Here is a 19,318-nt window from a genome sequence, read left to right as displayed (position 1 = left end):
ATTTTAAACAGTTTTTACAAATTTTTAAACAAAGATTTGATATTAAACGAATGTGAAAGAAATTAGTGCTAGATACACAAGATTAAACGATACCTGGGTTACAGTGCTACTTGTCACAATTCTTATCTGATTTGACAAAACTTGAAATATAGGTTTATCTCCAAAAGATCTCTGTTCCTTTCGATATTGGCAGGTTACGGACTGAAACTTCATCAATTATGGCCCCTGATTGTGTGAAGAATCACGTTTTTAGCTTGTGGACACTCTAGAGGTCACAATTTTTATCCTATTTAGATGAAACTTGAAATGTATATTTATAACCCAAAGATCTCGGTTCCATTCGATATATTCACGCATATTAGACGGCAACTTCCTGGATTATGGCTTGTGGTCCCCCTAGAGGTCATAATTTTTATACGATCACATTTTCATGTGGATGTATATTGTTGTCGCCCCTGTCCATCCGGACATCTGTCCACAATTTGTTTGTGGACACTCTACAGGTCACAATTTTTATTATACGCCCACATTTTTATATAGACGTATATTGTCGTCGCGCCCGTCCATCCACAATTTGTTTGTCGACACTCTACAGGTCACAATTTTTATCTGATTTTGACGAAACTTGAAATATAGGTCTATCTCCCAAAGACCTCGGTTTCATTCGATATTGGCATGTATCAGACCATAACATCAAGTTTTTAGCTTGTGGACACACTCTAGAGGTCACAATTTTGATCCGATTTTGATGAAAACCAAATATCTTGTTTCCTTTCGATATTCGCGCATATCGGATCGTAACTTCTTGATTGTACGAAAACTCACATCTTTAGCTTGTGGTCCCTCAATAGGTTACAAATTTTATCCGATTTAAAAAAATGTTTTAGTATATCACTGTTACACCCGAATGGTATATCAAGGTTGTCGACCTCTTAGAGGTCACAATTTTCATTTGATTTTTATGAAACTATGAATGCATGTTTATATCACAAAGATCTTGGTTCCTTTCGATATTCGCGCATATTGGATCATAACTTCCCAAATTATGGCCCCTGTTTAAACGAAAAATCGCGTTTTGAACTTGTGGTCCCTATTGATGTCACAATTTTTATCCAATTTAAAAAAAAAATGTGTGAATATATCACAGTTATACACTAATGATGGTTGAGTTTGAATTTCGTGAAAATCGGACAAAAACTAAATACTAACCTTACAACTGACAGTATAATATCATTAGTTAAGAACTGTGTAGAGTCAACCTACTTCACATGGGGTGATGATGTATACGAACAGGTTTATGGTCTCCCAATGGGCTCACCACTGTCTCCACTTTTAACAGAAATTTACTTGACATCGTTTGAAGTTAATGCCCTTAATATATCACCAATCCAACCCGCATGCTGGTACAAAAAAGTCAACAACACTCATGTAATGATTAATGCATCGGATGATCCAAATTCTTTACTAGAACACTTGAACAAGCAACACCCAAGAATTACCAATGGAAAAGGAATTAAACTCAACCATACCTTTCCTGGATGTTCTGGTGAAGAGAGAAGATGGAATCATTGAAACCAGTGTCTAAAGGAAACCCACACAGACGGACCAGTACCTAAATTTTCATTCTAACCACCCCCTCGAAACAAAAAAAGGGGATCATCGCCACCCTCACCCACTGTGCCCTCAACATTTGCAGTGATGACCACCTAGAAGAGGAGTTAAACCATATTAACAATGTTTTTATTAATCTAAATCAGTACCCCAGAGAGCTCTTTGAGAAAACCATTACATCAACCATTAACAACAGAAATAATGCTTGATCCCTAAAGAAGATCTCCTGATAGCCATTTCAGTACCATTTCAAGGAAATATCTCTTACAAGATAAGAAGGATCCTCAAAGAAGCCGGTATCAAAGTCTACTTCAAAACTGGTAAAACCATAAAAGTTATCTTTGGTGCCAATGGAAAGACGGAATCCTCAACAGGTAAACAACCCAAGGGCTGTGTGTATCAAATCATGTGCTCCTGTTCGAAGAAATACATCGGTGAAACCAAATGCCCACTAGTTAAGAGGTTGAAACAACATCAATCAAGAAGCACAGACAACAAATCCGCTGTATATGAACACCTGAAACTGAACAAATGCCACCAAGTCAACTATTCTGAAGTCCAAGTATTAAACAAACATCTTCATAATATAAGAAATCCAGAAAACTACAAGAAGCCATCCAAATCAAGAGATGTAAACCTGAACTGAATAGAGACGAGGGATTATATCTTCCAAGGAGTTTCGTAAAAATGGTACTGAAACTGCCAAACAAAATGGACGCTTTTGAATGCAAATAGTGTAAAAGTATGTAATACATGTACTAAGGTTGTGGAACCGCTAGAGGTCACAATTTTTGTCCGATTTTGATGAAACTTAAAATATATGTTCATATCCCAAATATCTTGGTTCCTTTTGATATTCACTCATATCGTATCATAAATTCCTGGATTATGTCCCGTGATTGTACAAAAAATCCAGTTTTAAAAAATGTTTAAATATATCAGAGTTACAACCTAGTGATGGTTCAGTTAGAATATAATAAAAACCAGACTGAAAATGGACACTCCTTGTATGCAAATATGTAATACCAAGGTTGTGGACCCTCTAGAAGTCAGAATTTCTATCTGATTTTGATGAAACTTTTAATATCTATTTATAGCCGAGAGATTTCGATTCATTTAGATATTCGCACATATCGGGCCATAACTTCCTGGATTATGTCCCCTGATTGTACGAAAAATCGCTTTTTTTTAGCTTGTTTTCTGTTTGCTCTTACAAAATGTGGGCGTATTGCAAGGAAATCGCTTGTTGGTGGACACTGTCAGCTACTGGCTATACTGTATACATTTCACTAAACAAATCAACATGTAAAATGAAGGGCCTTTTTTTTTGAGCCAATTGACAAATCAATGAGTGTGCTATTTTGAGATAATTTATGTATTCTGTATTATTTCAGGATTATGAAAATCATATTGAAGAAATAAATAATAAATTTGTTTGTATAATGGAGAAAGAACTGGAGACTAGACTTCATAAGGTAAACTGGTCTTAATTTCACAGAGAATGAAACAAATCCTTTGTTTGTTGTAATTTATATCATGTCTTATTTAGTTCAAATGAAAAAAAAATATGACATTAACAAAAGGAAATCAATATTGTTTTATATGAGGAAATATTTTTAAGTTGCCAGTTTTACTGTATTTCAGTATGAAGTAAAAGCTCCAATGCCATCTAATTGTTTTCGAACTATTTGTAAAAATAATACTAAATTACATGAAGCTTTAATAGATATATTACCAGTATCTCAGGTTAAGGTAAGTTCTATCTGTTTTAAATTATTATTCTTTATTATCTAGGGAGCTGGGGATCACATGGCTAAGTGGGTAAGACGCTGGCTCGCTAGTCTGGAGGTCGGGTGTTCGACCCTGCTTTGGCCGAGAAAGTTCATCCAGATTTTCCTGCGTGGTTTCCCCTTGTCAGTGATGCAGGACAGAGGGCCTGACAAAGACAGCTGTCTAGTCATTCGGATGGCACGAAAAACCGAGGTCCCGTGTACACATTGGTGTGCACGTAAAAGATCCCATGGCTGTTGGAATTCGATATAAGAGTAGGCCGTAGTGCCGCTGCCCGGGCAAAATTTCCTTCATAGCACACTGTATGGCGTATGCCCGTCTTCATTAGCCCAATTTAGGAGCAGAAAAGTAGGACGTTAAACCCCATTTCATTTCATCTTGGGAGCTGTTGTACATAAATGCTTTCTCTTAAGATCCACCACCACATGGGGCAACTAGGTTAGCTGAGCCAATTACGTTTTTATAAACCAATCCATTGACTTAGACTGCAAACAGAAAGATTGCAAAATATATTATCCAGGAGCAAGTTGATTGATTTTCAGCGATCTCTGATAATTGCTGCCAGAGTTATGGCCCTTGATCACTTTGATAAATCTTGTGGACACTCTAGAGGCTGAAGTTATTATCCGATTGACTTTAATTTTATACACTTTGTTTATGGCCTTGATCACTGTCATAAGTTTTTATCTGATTGACTTTAAATTCATACAAAGTGTTTATGCCCATGAGACGAAGAAGCCTAATAATATTCAGCAATTTCAGATAATTAATGCCAGAGGTATGACCCTTGATCACTTAGAAAAATCTTGTGAGCACTGTGAAGGCTAAAGTTATTAGCCGATTGACTTCAAAGGTGTACATGCATATAGGTTAATGTCATGAGACAAAGTAGTCTATTAATTTTAAACAATTTCCGATAATTACTGCCTTTGATCACTTTGATAAATCTTATGGACGCTCTATAGACCAAGTTATCATCTGATTGACTTTAAATCTATACACAATGTTTAAGGTCATGAGACAACAAAGTCTATTGATTTCCAATGGTTTCTGATAAATATTGCCAGAGTTATGACCTTGATTTTTAATTATTTCTGATAAATAGAACAGCTAAATTCATGATATTACATTTTTTGTATACTAAATGTTAGCTTGGGCAGAACTGAAGGCCAACAAAATTCTAATGATTTCTGATAATTACTTAAAGGGGCATTAGGTAACGTTAGATAAAGAGCGGACAGTTCTTGCTATAATAGTTAAAAAATAGATACTGAAAACAGAATATTACTACTGTTGTACGATTATCCATATCTACATTAAATCATCCATCACAAAACATATTCAAATCCACTAAATATTGCAGGCTAACGATGGCCTTGAGAGTTGATTATGGTCTGGATAAGTTTATTAATGTCTAATTAATAATTTAGATAACATTTAAGGCCTAAAGAAAGACCTGCACTGGCAGATTTAGCTCTTGCATAATGCATGTTTTTAATGGTGTTACTCTTAATCAGATTTTTGTGTGTGACCAACAAAAGAAAAAGGGGGGTTGGATGGCTGAATGGTTAGCATGCGCGCGCTGTATCATAAAGTCTGTCATTGAGTCGACTGCCGTGGTTTCGAATCCCCGGTTGTACGTGACAAGGAGTAGGGTCGCCTGTCCAACCTCGTGGGTTTTCTCCGGGTCCTCCGGTTTCCTCCCACTGCTAAAGACCCCTACGCGCAAGCAAATTATTGAAATAAAAATTAAAACCATATGTTAGTCCCGAAATGATCTAGTTTGTGTCGAGTGGACATTAAACCCCATCTCTTTCTCTCTCTCACAAAAGAAAAAATATGCAACTACCCTTGTTGACTGTGCAGATGACTTAGCTGCTGTGGACGTATGTTTTATTGCCTGGCAACCTATCCTTATTTAAAAGAAAGGTTATGGCATTGCCACCTTCATAACCATGGACAAGATTATACTGTAATCGTGATCTAAACACATTCACTTTATTTAGGCCTGCAGAGAAATTTCTAGTGTGAAGTTCCGCTATGTGGTCATCCCTAATAAACAAACTATACATTTTTGGAAAGCTTATGACACCAGGAACAGAAATCCATAGAGTTCCAAGCAAAAAGTCTGCGCTAACTCGATTTAGGGCCAGATGAAAATTGTGATAATTGTCAAGTAAATGTTATATTTATACTAATAATTGTGAAGTTGACATAAAATTAAATATTGGTGAAAACACCCGATGCCTTCATCCTATGCAAAGAATATGCTGTTGGTTAAATTTTGGTTTAAAGCAAAATGCAGAAAACATAATGGACAAGGAAACATGCAGAATTTCGGAAATCCATTTATTATACGTCCACAGCCATAATGTGGACGTATTATGCTGTCGTCTGTGTGTGTGGGTGTGTGTGTATGTATGTGTGTCTGTGGGTCACCTACAGGGCGCAATTCTTACTTGATATTCTTCAAACTTTGTATACTTATTCCTTATAATCTAAGGATGATCCCTATTGTTTTTGGTGCATGCCCGACCCCCAGGGGCAGAGCAAAGCCCATTTTTTGTATTTGTTTGTCGTCTACAGACCGCATTTCTTAACGTATCATTTTGAAACTTTGCATACTTATTCTTTGTACTCTAAGGAACATCCCCAGAGCCACGCCCATTTTATTTTTGTGTGTCTGTGTGTCGCCTACAGGCCACAATTCTTAAGTGATCATCTTGAATCTTTACATACTTATTCCTTATACCCTAAGGATGATCCCTATTGTTTTTGGTGCATGCCCGATCCCCAGGGGCAGAGCCATGCCCATTTCTTGTATTTGTTTGTTTGTCGTCTACAGGTCACATTTTTTAACGCATCATCTCGAAACTTTGCATGCTTATTCTTTGTACCCTAAGGAACATCCCTATCGTTTGGGGTGCATGCCCAACCCCCAGGGCCAGAGCCACTCCCATTTTCTTTTTGTGTGTCTGTGTGTCGCCTACAGGCCACAATTCTTTTTAATCGATCATCTTGAAAAAATTTCATATGAATTCCTTATACCCTAAGGATGATCCCTATTGTTTTTGGTGCATGCCCGACCCCAGTGGCAGAGCCACGCCCATTTCTTGTATTTATTGTTTGTCATCTACATACCGCCTTCTTTGCCTCTGATCATATTACAGCCATTTCATATTTCATTCTCTTCATTTTAAAAAGTACCATATCAATCAAAGCTGGAATGTGGACGTATATTGCAGCATTAGCGATGCTCTTGTTGTAAAACGAGTTATCTCCCTTTATGGAAAATATCAATAATTATTGATAACAGTAACAAGATTTAACTACAGACAAGGGCCTATATAAGTTCAACCCTTTTTTCAAATAGAATTTGAAGCTAAAGGTCTAACAAATATTTAACCTGAAACATAACATCTACAGATATTTAGTTTTCTCACTAAAATAGATATGGCCAAAACTAAATAATACATGTAATGAGAGTGACAATATTGTAATGAAGGGAAAAAATATCAAATGGAGTTTAATGTCTTATGTTCTGTACCTACCAACCCGTATAATGAAGATGGTGTACGTCATACATTATTGTTTATGGGTGTGTGGGGGGGGGGGGAATTTTATGTGTACAACTAGTATGCAAGTGTCATCATCAGTGTGCAAGGGAGCCACGGTGACTCAGTAAAGGGTTGGCTCACTTAACGGGCGTTTCAGGGTTTGATCCTAGTCCGGCGTTGTTTCCCCTTGTCCGTGGCTCACTAATCAGGAGATCCGGGGTTTTGATCCCTTTGTTGACCTAGACAGTTCCCCAAACTTTCCAGCGTTGTTTCCTCTTTTCAGTGGTGCAGGAAGCGTAGGGTGGGGGTGCTGTGATGGGCAGCGTCCAGTTATTCGGATGGAATATACAAGTTCCATATTGTTATATCATTACTAAAATATAGATTGAAATTGAAATTATTAAATTTTACAGTTAATATTTATGAGGATAAATAAAGTATTTAAGGATATATTAGAGAAACAGTTATTTAAATTAAATGTTACCAATGATGGTGGACCACAACATGGGTATGTATAATATTTTATAGATTTAAAAAATTTCACCTCAGTAGGATGTTGTCCTACAGGTTGCAAATCTTAACATGAAACTTTGCATATTTATTCCTTATACACTAAGGATGATGCCTTTTGTTTTTGGTACATGCCTAACCCCCAGGGGCAGAACCATGCCCATTTTTTCTTTGTGTGTCTGTGTGTCGCCTACAGGCCACAATTCTTAATTGATTGTTTTGATAACATTTCATGCTTATTCGAAGAAAGCAGGGGACTGTTAAAAAGGGTCCGTCTGTCTGTCCGTCCGTCACACTTTTTGGGACACAATAACTTTCCTTCTAACTAAGCTAAAATGTTCAAACTTGGTGTAGGTGTTTATTAGGTCGATGCCTTGATGGAGTTTGAAGATGAGCATTTTCTGCTTAGAGTAAGCAGAGATAAGCAATTTGATTTGTCGATTCTTTGGGACACAATAATAGTTCTAATTAAGTGAGAGTGATGAAACGTGGTGTATAGTTTTATCACATCAATACCTTGACTAAGTTTAATAATGATCATTTTCTGCTGAGGGTAAGCAATTTAATTGGTCGAGCCTTTGAAACACAAAAACTCTCCTTCTAATTGAGGTAGAATGTGTTTATTAGGTGAATGCCTTGATGGAGTTCGAAGATGAAAATTTTCTGCTTAGGGTAAGCAGAGATAAGCAATTTGATCGGTTGATGCGTTGGGACATGATAACTTTATTTCTAATTAAGTGAGAGTGATGAAACTTGGTGTTATCTTCCGTGATTTATCCCCAAGCATGCAGTTTTCGCCTTATGAGTTTTTGGGGAAAACAATGGACATGGCAAAGCTACGTGCCCAACGATGAAATAATATGTAGGGTAGGGGTGGATGGAACCGATTGCGTTGAGGTAAGCCCGTATCTCCAATACCATAGCGGGAATAAATGTCGCCACTTCTTACCCATTTAAGTCAAGAGTAAATAAATGCTCATCTCACGCATGCACATAAAACCACTGAGACTATATCACTATCCTCAGTGATTTATCCTCAAGCATGCAGTTTTCACCTTAGGAGTTTTGGGGGCAAAACAGTGCAAATGATCTTCACAGTCAATGTCAAAGATATCATTTATAACCAACACTTCCCAATACTTATCATTCCCAAGACTCATCATTCCCATCACTCATTGAGCCGATTATCTGGACTTAAAAAAAAACTAAAACAGTAATGTACATAAGGCTTTTATTTAATTACACATTAGCATACCAAATATATAGTAGGGCTTAGAAAAAAACTGCTGAAGTCAAGGCTGGCAGCACTAACATTAATCAAAGTTGTAAAAAGCATTCTTAAGGTTACAATAATCGATATCACAGTTAAAAATGGCTTCTATAGTATGGGTATACTCTCGGTTAGTCTATGTGCCACTCTCATACCATTCCTTATACCTGCTCGAGAATAATATTCAGCACTTCCTTCGGTAAACTAACCACAATGGTCCATAATTTCCCTCGGGTCAACGTCTGGATCCGATAGAGCCAGAGTCGAGGTGCACCCACTTCTGAAACTATGTGGGGTTTCACTCTGATACAGACCCAAAGTGGACAAATACAAACAAGGACGGTACCAGAATCTGACACAATCCGAAACAGATAACCATTCGATAAATTGACATCCATGAGCCTACAGGTACTCAAATACAATTCAATAACATATATAGACAGGACAAATGAGCTTATCCTCACAACGTTTAATAACAAATTGGTTTTTCTTCACCTTTTCCCAAAAGTATGATTGAAAACGAAACCGGATCCATGGTCTAGGCTTCTTGTTTCCTGGGAAACAACCATTGCAAGATCACCTGCTTGATAACCCATGAAAAATTTAAGCTTTAACCAAGCTTGATCACGCAACAGAGCGAATCTTTCTTTTAGTGTTAAATCCGGTTGAGACAACTGGGCTTTTATATAATTCGCAATACGCCAAACTTTTCGAAGAAAAATAGGTTTGACCAGTTTAGGAAGAACATGACTACGAGCCTGTTCATCACGTAATAATTTTAAATAACCTTTTATTAAAGGTGAGCACACATAGTTACCATGACAAGAGACCGAATCCCAATGTTTCCCGAAACCATGCTGGTGGAAAATAACTGAAAGGGTTTAAATGAGGCCTTCAACCGTACCAATACAAAGCCTTGTCGGACAAGCGCAGCTCTTAATATTATTATCACCCAAATGTCTACAATCAAGATTATGAATTTTTGTTTTACCAAAAGAATCCTTCCAAATAAGAAATTTACTCACATCTTCTGGCAAGCAGGAAGCCAGAGAGGACAAATAGGGAAGCTGGGAAAGGAAACGGCCAAATAAATGTAAAATAACCTGTTGTCTTTTAAACGCAATTGCTTGTGGGGATCTATTATCTAACTCTAGTATTCTCTCGGAAATCTTCTCCAATTTAACAACAACTTCTGAAAATAGAACAAGCTATTTAAAACACAATCTGTAAGCAGATTATAGTGACCACATTAATTGACGAGTATCCCTATGAAATCCCTTCTTAGAGGGAAACTCCAGGATACTGCACTCTCCAACGGAGCCCAAAAGTACATTCAAAAACACATGAGTATGCAATAATGGGTCCAAATGGGAACTGGGTAGAAGCTTGGAACCACAAACGTGCATGATTCGACCCTTTCATCCCTCAGAAGACACAACTGGAAAAATAAGGAAGGGGGGGGGGGAAACATAGAATAAGATCAACAACGCCAAAAAATCAACAGAATGTGGGCCCATGCATTCCCAGATGATTTCGTATCCGAATAATCTAATTTACGGGAAAGGGAATCAGCCTGATTTTCTTTCGACGGTATATAATTCCTTCTCAAATCAATATTCAGCCCCATGACCATTCGAAACATTTCTTTCGTTAACTCATTCAAAACCCTATCCTGAACACCTTGATTGTCTCAAGCATGAATAACTGACATATTATCCGTAGAAACATCCACACAGCTATCCCTGAGTTCGGAAGTCAAGGAGCGAAAAGATTCTAGGACCGCTGCAGCCTCTTTTGAGAGTTTGGGTCGTGCATCATCCGCCTTGAAATAGTCGCCTAATTCAAAAATATCGCAACCCAATAAATCATTTCTAAAAATAGCACCATGTCTGAAATTTGATGCATCAGTTAACATAACCACTTGACGATGGGACTCCCGGCACCTTTTGGAATGTCCCTCCCAATTGTCCCAAAACCTTCAATGCTGCAGCTCAGCCCGCAGTTCGCTTCCAATAGTTACCATTGAACTAGTTTTCTTGTAAAAAGATATTCCCAAGTTTATCTCTCTGCAAAATAACCTGGAAATGGCCAAGGACATGGAAATACATTTCCAACTAAATCTTTGTAAAGTTTTTATCCCAACACGTTCTACGGACAAAGTAAACTCTCTGAGCTCAATAAATGAATTTCTTTTTTCCAGTGGCAAAATATAAGCCTCTTTCACCGAATCCACAAAGAATCCCAAGAATTTAATACATTTAACAGGTGTGAGAACGCCTTTCCTAATTAACAATGTATAACCCAACCTTGTCATTAACTCTCTCATTGAGTAAACTACCACTCTTAGTTGTGATTCTTGGCTTCTCAATAAACTCCTGCCTCCTGAGGCGCGTCATCGTCATCAATATATTGAATCGTTCTAACCCAGAAACTATGACAATAAGAGATAAAGTAGTGTACGACATAATCCACCCTCCGAATTGCATCCCAAAATATACGTCTGAGATGACTCGGACAACCGGACATGATCAAAACCCGATTTTTCATCAAAGGATACCATAAAGGCTTTCCTATCAATTAATCGATGCACATCTCTTAAAGCGTCTAATTGGAAAGGTAAATCCTTGATCCACATATTAAAAAAACCTTCATCATGGCAAAGACGAGGCTTCAAAGTTTCTGCCGTCAAAGGCATAATAATTTTGGGTACGGGACATGAACCAACTCTACCCCAGACACGGATACATCCACTATGAATCCTTTCCTTTAATTCATCACAAATAAAAATGTCGAAGTATTTACAAATGGAAGAATTTTCAAAGATACGACTCGGTGGGGTATCAGAATCATAGGGTCTGCCCTTAAAATTAACCTTAAAATGTCTAAAGAAATCAAAAATATTCACCCCGTCCGCCAGCCAAGACCTTACGTTACTCGCAGTTTCAGGGGGAACCTTGTCTAACAAAGTCCCCAGTGGCTTAAATTATTGTGCAGGTTCCCAGCTAGAAAATGATCTGGATTCAAAATTGGAAGGGAGTCCATCTCAAAAAGCTACTTTGTTTTCTAAAAGCTGCTCCACCTCTGGGTGTTTTATCAAACAGCAGGTTAAAGGAGATAGTTCCTCGGATTTGTCCCCGGAAACCGTAATCCACCTATGATCGTTTCGTTCTCAACTTTTGATGGATCAAAGCCAATATACTCCCATGAGGGAATGATGAAATCAAAACTGACATCCTGTAGAAAGAATTAGCGTACAAATATAGCTTGCGGATTCTCTAGAGGTCACAATTTTTTTCCGATTTTAAAAACTGTTTAAATACATCACCATTCCACCATAATGAAGGGTGAATTCGATTTTCGGGAAAATCGAAATGGAACTGCCTGACAAAATGGCCGCTCTTTGTACGCAAATTGTGTAGAAGTGTATAATATGAGGTTGTGGACCCTCTAGAGGTCACAATTTTTGTCCCCCGCCTTTCGAAGAAAGCAGGGGATTATTAAAATGGGTTCGTCTGTCTGTCTGTCCGTCCGTCCATCCGTCTGTCCGTCACACTTTTTGGGACACAATAACTCTCTTTCTAATTGAGCTAGAATGTTCAAACTTGGTGTAGGTGTTTATTAGGTGAATGCCTTGACGGAGTTCGAAGATGAGCATTTTCTGCTTAGGGTAAGCAGAGATAAGTAATTTGATTGGTTGATGCTTTGGGACACGATAACTTTAGTTCTAATTAAGTGAGAGTGATGAAACTTGGTGTATAGTTTCATTACATCAATGCCTTGACTAAGTCTGATAATGAGCATTTTCTGCTCAGGGTAAGCAGAGTGATAAGCAATTTGATTGATCGAGACTTTGGAACACAATAACTCTCCTTCTAATTGAGGTAGAATGTTCAAACTTGGTGTAGGTGTCTATTAGGTGAATGTTTAAACTTGATGTAGATGTTCATTAGGTGAATGTTTAAACTTGATGTAGATGTTCATTAGGTAAATGTCTTGACTGAGTTCAATGATTAACATTTCGAGCTGACGATAAGCAGAGCTAATCGATTTATTTGTCGATGGTTTGGGACAAGATAATCTTGATTCTATCTGATAGAGATTGGTGAAACTGATTGTATGGTTTGATTGCTCGATACTTTTGAAAAAAATAAATGTGTGATTAATTAATATGTGTCATCTTTTTATTTTGGAATTTCGGTGGGGGACATCAGCCTCACTGTTGGCTTGTTATCTTTATATCCCAAAGATCTCAGCCCCTTTTGATATTTGCACATTTCAGGCCATAACTTTCTGGATTATTGCCCCTGATTGTACAAAAAATCGTGTTTGTTTTTAGCTTGTTCTCTATCCATCTCTTGCAAAATGTTGGCGTATCCTGCCTGGCAGCCACTGGTTCATCAATTGGTAGTCTTTAATCAAATGGCTTGCAGAGTCGCAAAAATGACACTGCATGCTATTCTTAGGGCAACTAGCCCTTCCAAAAAACCTGGACTAGGTTAATAACCCAGAAAACAGAATCCTTGAAAAGGAGGGAAAAACGTGGAGGGAGGTGGAAATATATTAGACATAGGGGACTGTGGCCTGGATTCGACGTCTTTCCGTTCACCATCAGTCGATTTAGTTAGATCAGTCAACTTTTCCTTTATGCACTTTGCCAAAGCTTTTGAGACCTTATCGTCAGCAGATCCTCCCAAAACCGAAAGACACAAAGTTGGCAAGTTGATTTCCCCCTGATGTCTGGATGCCTGCCTGGCAAGTTCCTCCAAAATATCCCGATCTCCATGTCTGTAAGATCTTGCAAGACTTGCGAGCTCATCAAGGGTCAGTAGAATTAGAGATTCAGAGGGATCATTTTGGGTGGCTAAGAACCTTACTTTAGTCTTAAGCCGATCGATACTCTGAGCTTGTGACTTTTCCACCTCATCACACCTCTTCTTCGGCTTGACTTGCTCATCTTGGTTCTCTAAGGTCCATTTACCATAACCACTAGTACTAGCTTGAAAAACAAAACTAAGGAGGCACATATCAAAGAGGCACAAGATCCCATAACAGTAGAAAACCCACCTGAGGTTCACTCAAAATCTGTCCTTTTAGTTGACCAACTTCGTTGGCATATATAATTGCGTGATCCTTAAACGAGTCTGTATTGTATTTCCTAAAAATTTAAGAAATGAGTTTGTGAAAACTGGAAAATGCCAAACGAAGAAATAGTCTACGTAAAACTAAGTCTTGAGGCTAAAAACCAATACAAAAGTTGAACTAACATGAAAATCGACATTTTCTTTTCTTTCACCCAATTGAAGTCTGGCTAATTAGCCAACATTGGTTGCTCCTTCTCTTATTCATCTCACTAAGGAAATAAGGTTAATTCCCTTCAAGGAATGTCTTTTTTTTTCAACACTGTGACCACCATGATATGTAATTCTATTTGATAATTTATGCGAAATTGTATTAGATGAATATAAGTGCACGAGAGGACATGAATTATAATTTGATAAATACATATGTTTTATTTCTATTCTCCATTGTCTATATATTAGTTATGGTATGAGTTTATTTAAAACGCAAATTAAGTTGTTCGTGAAATATTGTGAGAATAACAGGAAAGGGGGGTCCGTGCTGATATGATACATGAATTAAACTATAGGTTAATAAACACATTTGTCATTGTCAGAAATAAAATGTGTCTGTTAACTAACTTTGGTAATGAGTCCCTGTTGTATCGGAAAGTTACCATTTCATATTTGGCATGAGTGACCAATCACATTATTAATTACATCATAAATAGCCAATAGAATAATTAATGGGTGTGAATCTAAGAATATATAATTAAAAGAATGTGCGCTCTAGGGTAGACAGCCATGTAGTTCTCTTAGGGAGAAGATGTAGGAATTTCCATCAGCAGACTCACCGAGTCTGCATGAGAGCGGGTTAGAGAGAATGGCTTTATTTTCTTGTAACGTGTAGCTGTGCTTAATATAAAATGTAGAAATGAAATGTGGTATTGTTGTTACTGTGTGTAACCATAAACTGAATGAGTGGCAGAATAAATACACAATATTTAAAGTGGAGTCCTAAGAAGAAAATAAGAAACAAATGCGGCCAGAGACAATACTAGACGATCATGGGCTTTTCCAGAATATGTAGTAAGAAACGATGCATGGGTTATAAGCCGGATGTGGCGACCGATTTTTATGGTTGTCAGCTCTCCACGTCCGACAGACGACCCATAGTACTACAGATAACTAAGGGAAAACCAAAACAAAACAACGTTCTAAATATCGATGGCTAAAATTTCAACAATAGAACCGGTAATGCAAATCACAAAGACACAATAACACAAGCGAGAAAATCTCATCCCGATGGACCTTAAGATCACAAGTTACACAGTCAGGGGCAGACGCAAAATAATCAGTTAGGGGGCCCGCGGTGTCAATAATTATTCTTGGCGCATATCTGGACCCAAATATAACATGTAATTTCATTTGCGACATCTTTATAGAGCAGTAAAACTTAAGAATTTGCACATTTCAAAGGAACAGAAAAATAAAAGAATAAATCGATTATTATGGTAAGCAGAGATAAGCAATTTGATTGGTTGATGCTTTTGAGCACGATAACTTTGGTTATAATTAAGTGAAAGCTATGAAACTCTGAGTATAGATTCATTATATCATTACCTTGACTAAGTTTGATGAAAATTTTCTGCTTAAGCTAAAGAGCAACAAGCAGTTTGATTGATCAAGACTTTGTAACATAACAACTCTGCTTTTAATTGAGGTAGAATGTTTAAACTTGATGTAGATGTTCATTATGTGAATGTCATGAATAAGTTCAATGATTAACATTTCGAGCGAAAGCTAAGCAGAGCTAATCCATTTCATTGGTCGATGCTTTGTGACACAATAACATTGATTCAAACTGATGGAGAGTGATGAAACTTAGTGTATAGTTTCACTACCAGGTACTTCAAAACCTTGACTGAGTTTGATCTTAAACATTTTATGCTTAGACTAAATATAGATTATCAGTTTGATTGCTTAATACTTTTGAAAAAGATAAATGTGCAATTAGTCAATGTGTCACCTATTTATTTTGGGATTTCGGCGGGGGACATCAGCCTCATTGTTGACTTTTTGGATAAAGATGGCAACTGTTGATTTTGGTGAATGTCTCAACCCCCAGGGGAGGCAGAGCTATGCCCAATTTTTGTGTTACAGGCAGCAATTCTGATTGGATTATCTTGGAACTTTTTATACCCTAAGGACAGTAACTATTGATTTTAGTGCATGATCCGACCCCTGCTTGGGTGGTGCCAGACCCACTTCTTATACGCCCACATTTTCATGTGTACGTAGATTGTTTGTGGACACTCTACAGGTCACAATTGCCAGACAAAATGGACGCCTCTCATACACAAATAGTGTAAATATACGGTATATCAAGGTTGTGGACCCTCTAGAGGCCACAATTATGATCTGATTTTGATGAAACCTGAAATACATCTTATAACCCAAAGGTCTTTTTTTCCTTTTGTTATGCTTGCATATTGGATCATAACTTCCTTGATTGTACGAAAAATTGCGTTTTTAGTTTGCGGTCCCTCTAGAGGTCACAATTTTTATCCGATTTAAAAAAACATTTGAATATATTACACTTATGATGGTTGAGTTCGAAATTCGTAAAAATCGGACCAAAACTGCTGGACAAAATGGCTGTCCCTCCTACCCAAATATTGTAAATATATGGTATATCAAGATTTTGATGAAACTTGAAATACATGTTTATAACCCAAAGATCTTGGTTCCTTTCGATATTCAGGTATATCGGATCGTAACTTCCTGAATTATCGTCCTGGATTTACAAAAAATCATGTTTTTAGCTTGTGGTCCCTCTAGAGAACACAATTTTGATCCGATTTTGATGAACCTTGAAATTCATGTTAATAACCCAAAGATCTTGGTTCCTTTCGATATTCACGCATATCGGATCGTAACTTCCTGAATTACGGCCCTTGATTGTGGTCCCTCTAGAGGTAACAATTTTTATCTGATTTCAAAAATTGTCTGAATATATCATCGTTACACCTTGTACGCAAATAGTGTAAAATTATGTAATACCAAGGTTGACTCTCTAGAAGTCACAATTTTTATCTGATTTTGATGAAACTTAAAATATAGCTTTATGTTACACCTTGTACGCAAATAGTGTAAAATTATGTAATACCAAGGTTGACTCTCTAGAAGTCACAATTTTTATCTGATTTTGATGAAACTTAAAATATAGCTTTATGTCCCAAATATCTCAGTCCATTTCGATATTCGTGCATTTCAGACTATAACTGGATTATGACCCCTGATTGCATGAACAATAGGATTTTTTATACGCCCACATTTTCATGTGGACGTATATTGTCGTCGCCCATGTCCGTCCGTCCACAATTGTTTCTGAACACTCTACAGGTCACAGTTTTTATCCAATTTCAATGAAACTTGAAATATAGGTTTATCACCCTAAGATCTCAGTTCCTTTCGATATTGGCATGTATCGGACTGTAACTTCATGGATTATGTTTTTAGCTTGTGAACATTGTAGAGGTCACAATTTTTATCCGATTTGGTTTAAACTTGAAATGTGTGTGGACCCTCTAGAGGCCACGATTTTGATTCAAATTTGATGGAACTTGAAACATATTTTTATGTCCCAAAGATTTTGGTTTCTTTCGCTATTCGCGCATATCAGATTGTAACTTCCTGGATTATGGCACCTAATTGTATGAAACATCACGTTTTTAGCTATTGGAGTCCAATAGCTAAAAACATGATTTTTTGTAAATCAAGGATCATTTTTGATAATGCACGAACACTTTGCAAAGTAAATTCATATTTCATGTTTTTTATTCATGGTAGGGTATTGTGAATTCAGTGTCTATACCACTTTGTCAGCATGGGGTACACAAAAAATTATATATTGAACTTAAAAATGAAATATTAGTAAGTCTTATGATAATTATTTATTAATTGAATATTCCCTTTTGGCTTTGACAACTTAAATAATTTAAATACCTGAATTGGCCGTAGGAAAACCATTCCAGTGGCTGACACGTAATTACCACGTGCTCTATAGAAAGCACACCGACCTGGATAATTAAGAGTTGTAATATAATAACATCGATATGAAGATAAACATATAATTATCGACGGCATATTTCTCACATTTATTGGTTTTAGACCATCTCTTACGGCATGACGGACCGCAGAATTGTGACGTAAATTTTAATAATGAATAACTAAATAACTAACGGATAACTAACTTCACAGCTAACGACACTAGCACCCCCTATAATATCGTCGTGTATAAGAGTTACCTAATATTCACAACATTTTTGTAACACATTGAATTATCATTATTGCCACACAATAGCACTGGAATATGTAATGTTCTTACTGTCTGAACCATCGTAGATTTTAAACAGATTTCTTCGATTGTGAAAAAACTACTTAAATGTTTGAAATCAACTCCCGTTTGATAAAATCCATTACACAACTAAATATCCCAACGAATAAAAAAGTTCTCTCTTGACAAATTTGACTATTTACTTGTAATTTCGACTGAGAGGAAGCATATGCTTTCGTTACATGTTGGGCTAAACCAATTCAGCTGTTGTGGGGGTAGTTTAATTTTGACAGATGGTTTGACAATCACGTGTTGCAATGAAAACAAAGCGCGATCATTACGATCGTTTGAGTTTGGGCGACGAAAAATATAACTGAAGGCAATTACATATTGAAACCATTGATCGCCAGTCTATCAAATTTTATTCATAACGAAAATATCACTGATTGCACTGATACTCGTAAAAATAAAGTCATATCTAAACTAAAAATATCCTATCTTCTTTATGTTATAAATAATTTAACAAGTATCATGAAGCTCACCTCCGAAGTCTCCGAGTGTATTGTTAATTTGATAGCATTCTTTCGATGAAATAATAACCGCTTCAATATTTTACAAGCGTGTTGCTTATAATACTATATCATATTAAAGATAATCTTAAGTAATATTTAAGGCCCGTGAAACGAATGTAATTGTTTTTGTGCCGCATGTGTGTTCAAAAGAAAATTATCCCATCCGAGTCGCTAATCAAATAATTATTAAAACAAAATATTCCAAAAGGTAAAGTTATAAAATTTGCAGAGATTTTACTAGAATGTAAAAAACGTTAACAAAATAAAAGAATATGGACAGTTATCTGTGTGAATGCCCAAAATTGAATTGTCGTAAAAGTGCCGAAAAACGTTTCTATTTGCTGTGCTGTCACCCCTTATACGAAATGATATCTCCTGAAGAGTGACGTAATCAGCTTCCATTATTGGTACTTTTCTGTATCGAAAATTTGTGGGAGTTCAATTTTTCAAGAGATAACTTTTTTATTTGTTGGGATAATTAGTTGTGCAATGGATTTTATTTAACAGGAGTTGATTTCAAACACACAGGTAAGTTTATAATAACCAAAGTTAAGTAGTTTGTTCATAATAAAATTTACGATGGTTCAGACAGTAATTTTTTGGTAAGCAAG

General features: G+C 36.8%; 1 protein-coding gene across 1 annotated transcript in view; it reads right to left on the bottom strand.

The window, feature by feature from the left end:
• The window catches only part of LOC126821444 (uncharacterized), a 35,300-nt gene extending 20,639 nt beyond the window's left edge, over window positions 1-14,661 (bottom strand). The window contains 3 exon segments of the mRNA XM_050549866.1: window positions 13,375-13,652; window positions 14,004-14,163; window positions 14,651-14,661. Coding sequence (XP_050405823.1) covers window positions 13,375-13,652; window positions 14,004-14,163; window positions 14,651-14,661 — 449 coding nt within the window.
• Window positions 14,662-19,318: the final 4,657 nt, after the last annotated feature.

Source organism: Patella vulgata, chromosome 5 (genome assembly GCF_932274485.2).
Source record: "Patella vulgata chromosome 5, xgPatVulg1.2, whole genome shotgun sequence".
In the NCBI taxonomy this organism is placed as follows: domain Eukaryota; kingdom Metazoa; phylum Mollusca; class Gastropoda; family Patellidae; genus Patella; species Patella vulgata.
Note: the sequence above shows the minus strand (reverse complement) of the source record. Positions and strands in the feature narration are given on the sequence as shown.